This window comes from Typopeltis vanoorti, chromosome 2 (genome assembly GCF_054136105.1).
Source record: "Typopeltis vanoorti isolate ZY-2024b chromosome 2, IOZ_Tvanoo_1.0, whole genome shotgun sequence".
Classification (NCBI taxonomy): domain Eukaryota; kingdom Metazoa; phylum Arthropoda; class Arachnida; order Uropygi; family Thelyphonidae; genus Typopeltis; species Typopeltis vanoorti.
In genome coordinates, this window is record NC_143550.1 from 179,324,042 (window position 1) to 179,335,912 (window position 11,871).

The following is an 11,871-nucleotide window of genomic DNA, read 5'->3' on the forward strand; positions in this document are numbered from 1 at the left end:
ATCGTGAAAAAAGGTTACACCTTTTGACTACATGTATATGTGAAATATCACTTCTATATTAATTCAGCCTTGCTGGCTCCCACTGATGTGACGAAACCAGTCTGGGTAGGAAACACTAAATAAATTATTATAAGAAAAATGTATTTTAAGTAGATATGTCTGATAAACACCAAGATATATCTTTAAAATTTTATAGCCAGATTTACTTACTGTATGATTTTTTTTTTTTGAAGGAGTAATCCTTTTCTCTCCCTCCTTGCTTCACAAAAAACAACATTTTTTTAGTGCATGCCTATTCTGAATAATGGAATAATTTCTTCAATGCATGCAACATTTATTGGATGAAATGTGGAATAAATTATCAAAATATTTTAACATTCCTTTTCTCCCTTAGTCTTATGTTAAATCAATTATGTATGAAAATAAAAGAATTTTTTTATGTTGAGTATTAATATAGTTTGATCCCTTTCCTTTTATAGATGGTTCCTGGTGGAGAAATGCCTGATACCTAAATCACAAAAGAACTACCCATATAATTTTATTATAATTTCATTTGTCATTAATAAAGGTTACTAAATTCCTTTTCATATGTTTTCTTAACACACAAAAAAAAGGAGGGCAGGGACTTTCAAAACCAATAGTTTATCAAATTGTACTTAATCCACTTCTCACTTCTTGGATACACATATTTCTCAAAGTCTGTAAAATTTACTGAAAATTATAATAAAAAAAAATGAATCTATTATCTGTTGAAATGGATTTTTACGATATTGATGCGAACACAGATTGATAAGAAAATAAATAAGTAAAATAGTTTACTATTTTATTCCCAAATAGCACTCAAGTTTTGTTTTAGCTATGTTTCCTCTTTTATTATATACAGCTTTTCAATGTTCTTTAATTCATAGGTTTGTATGTTAAAATGCGAACACCTCATTTAATGAGGTGTTTGCATTTTAACATACAATCAAATTCTTCTGATTTAAGATCAGAAGAATTAGCTCTAAATGTTCCATGAAATTGCACAACTTGAAAATCTGGTGCATTTTTTCTTGTCGACATCAACGCTCAAGAATTACACTACCACCAACTGAAAGATTGGGTATACTTCTGTACAACAACTAGACAAGCATACTTTCGTTTTATCATTGATCCAATTACCGTGAAAGTTGCTCTTCCCTGTTGTATTAAATTGCTGATAGGAATAAGTTTTGAGAATAATATTTTTTATATATAATTTTAATAGTAAATTATGACCTAGCATGCAGACAATTTGATGCATTGTTCTGCTAGAAATGAGCCTCGATTTAATGGACAAAAGACTTCTGTCCTAAAGAAAAAATTTAGAATTTTTTTTTTATTTGCAAAGAGAGCAAGCTAAAGGATTGAGTCAATGAGTCATCATACATTTGGTGGTGGGCTTGGGGTTTATGTCATCTAGGTGAGGGAGTGGGTTAGTAGCAGTGTGCATCAATGCTGTCAGTCTTCCAGTGCAGTTCATCCTTTTCTGTTGTTTACATTTTATATAATTGTGATCATTAGCAGATGAAACATTAATATTGCATTGAAATGTAAAGGAACTTGTTTTAATAAATAGATGTATTTAAAATAAAAAGTTAGACCTTTCACAAATATGTTTAGACTTGTATTGCAACAGGGAAGGGGAGGTGAATTTTGAAATGGAATATCTTATGATTTGGCTCTCAAACTGATTACTCATCCTAATTAAGTGAAATAAAATTACTTATCCAAAGCAGGTAATGCTTGCAGAGTCAGAGAAATGAGAAACCCCTGATACTATAATTTTTTTTAAAAAATGTTTTTTCTTAGATATTTTATTATGTTAGAAATTATATAAAAGCCAACAAAGCATCATGCAACGACAGCTTGAAAACAATATGGAAAGACATGTGGAATAAAGACCTTGTAGTATCATCTATAGGGGCCAACATGGTTTTGTTAAAGGTCGATCCTGCTTTAGCAATCTATTAACTTTTTATAATAGAATGACATCTGAGTTAGACAAAGGAAATGGCTACACCTACACAGTGGTACTTCTGGATTTTGCTAAGGCTTTTAACACATTAACATCCAGAGGATACCCCATGGAATACTGTTGTGCAAATTGGAGCAGATGGGGATGGGTACTAAACTGGTAATATGGATATGAGAATGGCTCAGGGAGAGATACCAGAAGGTGGTGTATGGAGGAGCAGAGTCCAGGATGAGGCAGGTGACCAGTGGTGTATCTCAGGGCTCTGTGTTTGGGCCATTGTTGTTTAATTTGTACATAAATGATATAGGAAATGGCTTAAAGAGAGCGATTCAGTTGTTTGCTGATGATGCAAAGTTGGGTAGTGCAGTAAAAAATCAAGCTGATGTTTAAATAAGCTGGAAAAATGGACAAAGGGTAATGGATGTCAGTTCAGTGTGGAAAAGTGGAAAGATGCATTTTGGGATTAAAAGATTACCAGCTGTGTACTACATTGATGGAACGGTACTCCAAGAGATTGATGAGGCTAGGGAGTTGGGAGTGTTGGTCGATGGGGAGATGAAGTTCAGGGGACACATTACTAAGGTGTCCAAGATTGCACATAGGATTACTTGGTTATTGAAGAACACACTTACACCCAGAGAAAAAGGGGTTATTATTTCTCTTTATAAGGTGTTGATACTACCACATTTGGATTACTGTGCTCAAGTCTGGTCGCCTGGATTCCTTGGAGATGAGGATTGGTGGAAAGGGCTCAGAGGAGAGTGACTAAGTTGGTGAGTGGTGTAAAAAATGCTCTCTACATTGATAGATTGAGAGCTTGTGGATTGCAGATGTTGGTTGATAGGTGGAGAAGAGGGGATATGATATAAACATTTAAATTACTAAAAGGTTTTTATAACATTGATGCAAGGGAAATATTTCAGCTGTGTGATAGTGATGGAAGAACAAGAGGATATCCCTGGAAATTAAGGAAAAGTGTGGTTAATGAGGGTGTGAGAACGAGGTTTTTCTCCTGGTGGGTGGTGAATGAATGGAATGCATTGCCTGACTCAGTTGTGAGTTCTTTGTCTGTAAATGAATTCAAGAGATATGATAGATATTGTCTTGATAGTTTGGGTCTCCCACGATGAGTCTACTGACTCCATGGAGATAAGAAGAAGAAGAAAAGGAAACATTTGTAGTATATACAAAAAGAAAAAGGAAACACAATTGTGATTACAACTGTTTCCATTTCAGGTGTTTTGAAACTTGAAATGTAAAAAGATATTGGTAGTCTGGTATTCAGCTTTATATGCATGAAGTTATATGTTTCAATAGCTACACTATGCAATTCAGAACAGTTATAGATTCGTTCATCTGAACTGTTAAATAGCATTTCTCGTTATACTAACCTGCAAAAATGGAAAATATGACAATGTAATACTTAGAGATATGAGTTTGAGGGAAGATTGACATGCAACTATAACAATTTTTTTTATAAGTTATTACATAAATATTAAGAAAATTAACAATGTACTCTATATATATTAATTAGAGGTCAAAACTAATATTGGCTAAAGGATCTTAGCCAATGGCTATAATCTCCCACCGGAATATTAAAACCCCAAAACTACTATTCTTCCACTAATATATTCCAGGCATGTCAGAAAAACTGACAAAAATTCTAAAAAGATACAAGGTTATAACCAAAGGCTGACATTTACCAAGTTCCTTGCAGTTGTAAGTTGTCCTGTTATGGCAAAACAAGTAGAGCAGCCAACATCAGAAGTGCCGAACAAAGACTACATCCAGTTACATCACTACAGCCACTCAGGGCTTGTGAACCATCTGTTAGACATCTACCAGCAGGTACAATAGAAAAAGATCACCTTACTGCATTAGAGCAAGTTCAAATATAAACTTTCTTTGAAGCTGTGTTAAATCTTATTTCCTTTGAGAAATAAAAGGTAGTAATGGAAATTATAAAATAGTCTTTAACATGATGGACATATAGAATTTTCCTATAAATACTGTTATAACTTCTGGTCCACAGAATTGTGCAAGCCTGGTTCTGTTAGTGGTGCTGTGTGCACCCAATATTTCTGTATCAGTAAAGTTATCTAGCTATAATTGTTAACATGTAATGTGGAGATTATAACAACCATATAGCTGTAATAATAGCACTTCACAGGGTTGGAATGCAGCCAGCTGTTATTATCAACATGCTAAAACACTCAAGATCAGTAGGATCTGTGTATCATATTATTAACCATTATAATGATACAGAAGACATCTAACTACCAAAGAACAGGTCAACCATGCTGCATTAGGATGCGACAGCTTGAGAGCTGTTAAGGCACACCTCTGTCATAATCCTGTGATAATGCAAGAAGTGATATTGCAAGAGATGAATGTTTCACAGAGAATCATGTCACGTGTTCTGACTGATGACCTGAGGGTCCAGTGTTCTATTGACACTCCCTAACACCAGAACTTACACAGCAGCAGCAGGTGATAAAGGCCTTGTGCAGTAGGCAAACAAGACAGATAGCCTCTTCACAGATGAGAACATTTTTACAATTAAAGAGTAAAAATGTGAAAACAATCGGATATATGTTCTGGATAGTGTCAGCAGGTACCATAGTACCTAGGTTTCAGAGAGGTCACCACATGTCAGTCATGGTTTGGTAGGGGATATATCCAAGTTGCATTTCTGTGAGAAAGGGGTCAAAACCTCTGCCAAATTGCATCAAGACATTGCTGGAACCTGTGGTATGGCCCAGAACAACTTGTTTCACAGTAGGCAGTGGACCTTCCAACAGGATTCTCCTCCACACAACAGTGGCTGGAGGCAAATTTGCTTCACTACTATAATCTGATTGGCCATCTGGAAATCCCAATCTGAATCTGTTGGACTTCAAATTGTGGTCAGAATTTGAGAGAATAACCCACAAAAAACAAGCCGGCCTGAAGAAGAGATGGATTTGGAACAAGCAGTGGCAGCATTTCTGTTGTGTGTGTGTGCGTGCTACCATTGATATGTGGCCTCAGATACTGAAGGTGTGAAGGCAAAAGGGGGATATTTCAAACTTCAAGTGCTGCTGTGTGTACGTTATACATGTGATTTGAATTTCTGAAAGCTGCAAGTGATTTATTTACTAACTGGTTTATATTTGCTATTCAAGTTTTGACAGTATGGTGAGACCAGGTATATCAAATTTCAGTTATTAAAAAAAAAAATATATATATATATATATTTCAAAAGTGAAGTTCGGTCGAAGTTAGGTTCATGACGGGAGGAATCTTTAGGCAAATTCATGTCATATGATGTCAAAGTGTTTCTTTGATAATGCCAGCTAAATAAAATTTGGTTTCATTCTACCATCTACATATATGATCCATCCTAGAAATGTAAAATGATAACTTTCATTCAGATACTTCATTTATATTCTTGTGTAGAGGCTTAAGTGCTGTGAGTACATTATGTTGGAGGTTTAATGGATTTTTTACAACACTCAAAAAGAATTAAAATAGAATTTAATACTTCCTATATTTCGTCCTAGTCAGTAGGACATCTACGGGGATTACAAAAACAATTAATGTAACATGCACACAAAAACTTACAATACTAAGCCCAACCACGTGGGTGACACTAAAGTCCTATCTAGGTGGAGCGCCCTCTAAGGGCGGTCGTAGGTGGCCTGGAATGTAAGGTGGGACCTCTGGTGATGAGTGTTTCCCAAATTTTTGGAAGCTTAATGCAACCGTATTTATTTAGATTTGGTTGGTTTCTGAGAGCTGCTGCTGCTTCTAAGAAAAGTCTCTCTTTCTTGAATTTGCTGTGGTGGAGCATGGTGGTTTTCTTCCATGATACTCTGTGGGTGGTGTCCAACACATGGTCAGCCAAGCCTGAATGGCCATAGTTGTGTTTAACGATGTACGACTTGTGTTCCTCCAGGCGGATGGATGCTGATCTGCCTGTCTGTCCAAAGTACGCAAGCTTACAGGAACAGGGTACTTTGTAAACTCCAGGCAGAGAGAGAGGAGGGAGCTGATCTTTCGTGGACCGGATAAGGGTAGCAAGTTTGCAGTAGGGCTTATATGGTGTGTGTAGGTTATACTTTTTTAGTATCTTGGCTATTTTTTCCGAAGTGCCACAGATGTAGGGTATGGTGATGGCATTTTTAAAATCTTGTTGACGAGAGGGACGGGGAATGGGGGAGGAATTGATTATTTTTTTGATACTGTGTTCGCGGTAGCCATTGGAGAGGAAAGTTCTGTGTATGTGGTTAAGCTCAGTAGTGAGGGCGGTTCCACTGGAACAAAGATTGTCGGCTCTCTTGGTAAGAGTTTTAATGATGCCATATTGTTGCGAGGGGTGGTGGTGGGGGAGTTTGCAAATGTATCTGCCTGTGTGTGTGGGTTTTCTGTATACAGTGAAGGCCAGTGTATCATTAGGCAGATGTGTGACTAAGGTGTCTAGGAAGGGTAAACAATTGTTGTTTTCCTTTTCCATAGTGAACTGGATTCTTGGATGTAGACTATTGAGATGACTGAGGAAGGAGCCTAATGTGTCTAGGCCATGAGGCCAAATAGAGAACACATCATCTACATATCTTAGCCAGATAGACGGTTTGAGTGGGGCTGAGTCTAAGGCTTGTTTTTCAAAATCTTCCATATAGAAATTGGCAGGGGGGTGAGAGGGGGGAACCCATGGCAGTTCCCTCTATCTGCTTGTAGATTTTGTTCTTCCAAGAGAAATACCCAGAGTTGATGGCAAAGGAAAAGAGATCTAAGATGTCAGGATCTAACCTATGACTAGGACGAAATATAGGAAGTATTAAATTCTATTTTAATTCTTTTTGAGTGTTGTAAAAAATCCATTAAACCTCCAACATAATTCATTTATATTCATTGGCATCCAAAAGTTAAGGACAAACAATTTTCGCAAGATTACAACCGCCAATTCAGATGAATAAGCTTTTTTTTTATAACTGACAATTTTTATATAATCGACGATTTCAAGTAGAAAGCAGGTACATATTTAAATTTTCGAATCACATGCAAAGAGGCTAAGTGTGTTGGGTTCGAAGGAATCTCTTTTTGTGAAGCAATAAAGTTGCAAACTTAGATGCCTCGTAATGTCACAAAGGCATCGAGATGATTTCACGTGGGGAAGAATTATTGGAAAGCTTGCAAAAGGCCACAGAATTACTGATATTGTCAGAGTTTGGAATCTCACATAGCGTTCTTTCCAGCCTCTGGACAATGTTTCAATCCAATGAAATGTGTTCCAGACGTTTGCTAAGAGGTCGTCCTTACTCTAACACGAAGCATGAGTAATTTTTGGTTATAACAGAAAAAATGTAATTCTTTTGAATTGAAGCACCATGGTGGTTACTTTGGAACTCGGCTCCTTTCAAGTACAGGTACATGGCTATCTCCACCAACTATGGTAAGACGACAAGGTCACTGACAAGTGGGCCTATATGCCCAAAAGCCTGTAACCCTTTAACCACAGCTCATTGTAGGCACGTTTTCAATGGTGGTGTATCCATAAAAATTGGACACACAAATGGGCTAATATAATATACTCTTTACAGATGAGAGGTCTGTGCGGTTAGCCTAGTGGCTGTGCACTTCTCAACCATATGCCTGTGGAAAGAATGTCCTAGGTTCGATTCCCGTCGGAGACATGAGGAGCTTAAGGATCTTTCCTCAGCCATAGCCAAGTTAGCTGGTCTTGGGCATGGACATCAGGGTTTTTCCTCCTGCAAAGCAGGCAAACCAGCCCCCATGAACCACACTTCGGCAGACATGGGATACTACCAGGAATAGGAAGCAACTAACCTATTCCCCGGAATTATCAGTTACAGAAGCTTATCTGGTAAAATGTGTAGGCCTGCGCGAAAGCGTAACATATGATGAGGACAGATAAGAGTCGTTTTAATATTTCCTTCAATTCTAGATGATACTTGATCAGGCATCAAATTGGTATTACTTACCATCGCAATGTTCGCTCAAGGGATGCACCAAGCTACAGGTGCTGGAAAAAGGAACTATGACTAGCGAACGGTATTGCAACGAAATTTTTCAACGAGATGTACGATTGTTCCAGGTGCTATGGGCGAAAATTCATTTTTATTATGCAACACCTCCAAGGAGTCCAAGAACTCATTGAGGGAAGGCACCTACTCTACAACTCTGTCTCCACCACTCAATCTGCCAACTAAAGCGAACCATGCCATCTACTGCCCACTACCATTTTCACACTGACATGGATGACAATGCTCCACCACATCGTACCCGAGCAGTTCAGATACTTCTGGAGCCCCAAGATATTAATCGAATCAAGTAGCCAGCATACTCCTGAGCTCTTAGACCCATAGAACAAGTTTGGAATGCAATAGGGAGATGCATTTCTACTCGAGAAACCCCCCCCCCCCTCAGAAAAAGCTTTATCCTTGCTTTAAAGGAGTGGGCCAGTTTGCCTCAGAACTCCTGAATCACTTGATGTTAAGCATGACACAACGTGAGAGCTGCATCGCAGTTCTGGGGTTGACATTTCAGTATCCATACTGAAATGTCTCTCTGCATGGTTTTCTGTAAGCACTATGCATTATTTCCTTAACTACATCGTTGGGAAATTTTACAAATTTCCCAACGATGTAGTTAAGGAAACTTGCCAAAATGTTTAGAATTTAATATGCACCAAATTTAGAACAGTTTTGTGCCCAATAAAATTTATTAGTATCTTAGCAATACATTTATGTCCACACTTGGCTGTAGTCATGAAATTTTTTTTTTTCATATACAGTAGTTCGTCAGCGTTTGGACACCAGTGTGTATACTATCTACCAATAATTGTCCGAACATTTTAGCAATTTACAAGTGATATCAGCAGGTGAACTGTAATATTGGATATGTCCATCTTTGGTTTTGATCACCTCCCACACCTTTCGAGGGAGGTTTTCCACCAATGTACGGCAGACCTTAGGTGGAATTTATCTCCATTCCTCCATCAAAGCAGCACTGAGATCAGCTACAGATCGAGGAAGTACTGCTCTGGACCTCAATCGCTGCTCCAATTCATCCCACAGGTATTCGATGCGGTTGAGATCAGAACTGCAGATCAGGGCAGTCGTTTAACACCCATCTTTTCATACTATTCCATAACAGCTCCAGCCTTGTGGCATTATCTTTATAGTAACGGGTTCGTTCCATAAAAACTCCACAGTTTAGGCAGATGCTGATTTATCCAGAATATCAAGGTACTGAATTGTCTTATGGAACCACAGACAACGACTGATGGTCCCATTCAAACCACCTAAATGTGCCCCACACAATTACTGCTCCACCACCAAACTTTACTGTGGGTACAACACACTGTGGTAACAAGCAATCATCAGGCTGCCATCATACTGGAAACAGGTTAACCTTGATTCGTTGCTCCAGATTACCGTTGATCAATTGTCCAGTTCACACTCTCTTTGCATCAGGCCAGACAAGCAGCCTTGTTCGTTGTGATGTTCGGCTTGTATGCTTCTGCTCTTCCGCGGAAACCAAGTAATGGAGTTCTTTTCATACAGTATTAGTGTCTCGCCATGGTCTTACTGGCGTTCTGGAACTCATCACATATGATCTGTTGTGATTGTATCCGGTTTTTGCATGCCACCCGTTTTAACGCCCTCCTGTCCGTGTGAATCATTTTCGGCGGTCGCCCTGGGTGTTTTCCTGCACTAGTGATGACAGACCATCTCCATTTGTTGATTACATCGCCAACTAATGATTTTGGATGCTCCAGTTAAGCGGCAATGGCACTTATGGACTTGCCACCAATGTGACATCCCACCATAACACCTCTCTCGAAATCACTGAGTTCATGTCGTGTTGCCATACCACCTATATTCAACTGTTGCGATGAAATACTGCTTCTTACTATCTGTACACTAGTTTTTATGTCATTAACAAACCTGGAATGTTCCATAACTTCGACTAACAGCAGTGTTCGGAATTATTGGTAGATCGTGTGCTATTAGTATCACTACAGATCTGCTTTTGAAGGAATGTATGTTGTTGAGGTTATAGCCTTCTGGCTGTTTAGGGACAGCTATATATATGCTTCCTTCTAGGGAAATGACTATGAGTAAAGTGATTTCCCGTTGCCTTTTTTTTTTTTCATATTATATCCTATGACTGCACCCCTGTGTGTTCACTGGGCCGGTTTGCCTGGATGAAAAACCCGAGATAAACTGGTGTAAAAACTCTGTTGTCCACGCCCAAGACCTGCTAACTTGGCTATGATTGAGAAAGATCCTTAAGCTCCTCACGTCGCTTACAAGAATCGAACCTAGGACACGCCTTCCTCAGACATATGGTTGCGAAGCGAAAAGTCACTAGACTAACCGCGCGGACGAAGCAATGTATAATGAGTGTAAAAATTTGCAGATATTACTTATGTTAAATTGTTACTTTGGATGGTTGAGGCGTAGTTAGTTAATTCACGTGTTAAGTCATTAGACGCTAAGAGGTCAAAACCCGAAAAGGTTACTCCCATACCTCTTCGGTTTTGGGAGTGAATCCTGCTAGAAGAAGTCAAGGGGTAGCAGTGTCCTTTTCACAGAAAGTTAGTAGGACAACACGAACATCCATCTGCCTAGCGGGTTTTGAACCCGCATCCTCTTGGCTGGAAAATGGATACGTTAACCACTCGGCCAACCAGGCCGGCCTGTAGACGCGTTCAGATATCCATTATATCTGGTTCAATATCTCTCAAAAGTATTTATTGGACTGTTTAGTCGAATGCAGCATCTGACAACCGTAGGCCAGTTTCGATGTACAAAATACGAATTAATTTCCAAAAGTTATCCTACAAGGATTTGGAAAAATGCGTCGATTGTATTTTGAATTATGTAGTGACGTAGTGACACACATACAGATAAAATTTATACAAGTTTCATTGAATTCTCAAGACATAGGAAGTTATTGTTCTTTAGAATTATTATTCTCATATGACTCCATAAAATTTTGTCAATAAAAACTGAGGAAATATTACAAGCATAATTTAAAATCGCTTTGCCAATAAAAATGAAATTCTAACCGAACTGGGGAAAAAAAGAAGCATGAATAGAATGCGCTAGTGTTTATTTATGTCAGGATTTGTTTTGTACTTATTAGAAGTATTTCTTCTCATATATACTATTACAAGAGGTATTATTATTACATGACAACTCCAATGAATCCAAGGACTCATCGTGGGAGAGCACTTCATTCTAGTTCACCAACCCAACCAACACAATCCTCAAACTACAAACAGAGTGAACTACACATAGCGTCATTAATATGATTTTTAGTCGTAAATTGCCTGTGTACTAGAGCAAAATCTTCTTGAATTAAAAAAAAAAAAGTGAGTTTCAGGGGAAAACCTAGTTAGCACAGTGTGAGATTGGCTAACTAACCTTCCATTAAGAGGGGAGGGAAAGACATAAAGGATCCTCTCATCACAACAAGAATCAAACTTGTGTCTCTTCTAGTCAAGGATCGCAATGTTCTGTCCTTCCGTTTGTGTTATTATATTTTGAATTAATTAGTGACATACATACAAGTGAAATTGTATGTATGTCACTCACCACAGCTGAATTAAATATTATAATAAAAATATAATACAAGCGTATTATACAGGGTGGCCATAAAATAACTTTTCCTCTTTGGAGACATCTGTAGCTAAAACCAATAAACGGAATGAGACAAAATTTTATATTGAGACTTGGAAAGGCATGGGGAGATGATTTCCGCGAAAAAAAATATTTAGTACAAAAAGTCGCCGATAGGGGAAATTTTGGCGCTGGCAGAGTCGAAAACAAGCGGATAATTACATTAAAGCCAGATAAAATGGA

General features: G+C 38.1%; 1 protein-coding gene across 1 annotated transcript in view; it reads left to right on the forward strand.

The window, feature by feature from the left end:
• The window catches only part of LOC150109695 (U6 snRNA-associated Sm-like protein LSm5), a 55,291-nt gene extending 54,546 nt beyond the window's left edge, over positions 1–745 (forward strand). The window contains exon 5 of the mRNA XM_090409751.1: positions 480–745. Within this exon, the coding sequence (XP_090265877.1) occupies positions 480–512 (33 nt within the window). The 3' untranslated portion in view covers positions 513–745. The remainder of the gene's footprint in view (positions 1–479) is intronic.
• The last annotated feature ends 11,126 nt before the right edge of the window (positions 746–11,871 follow it).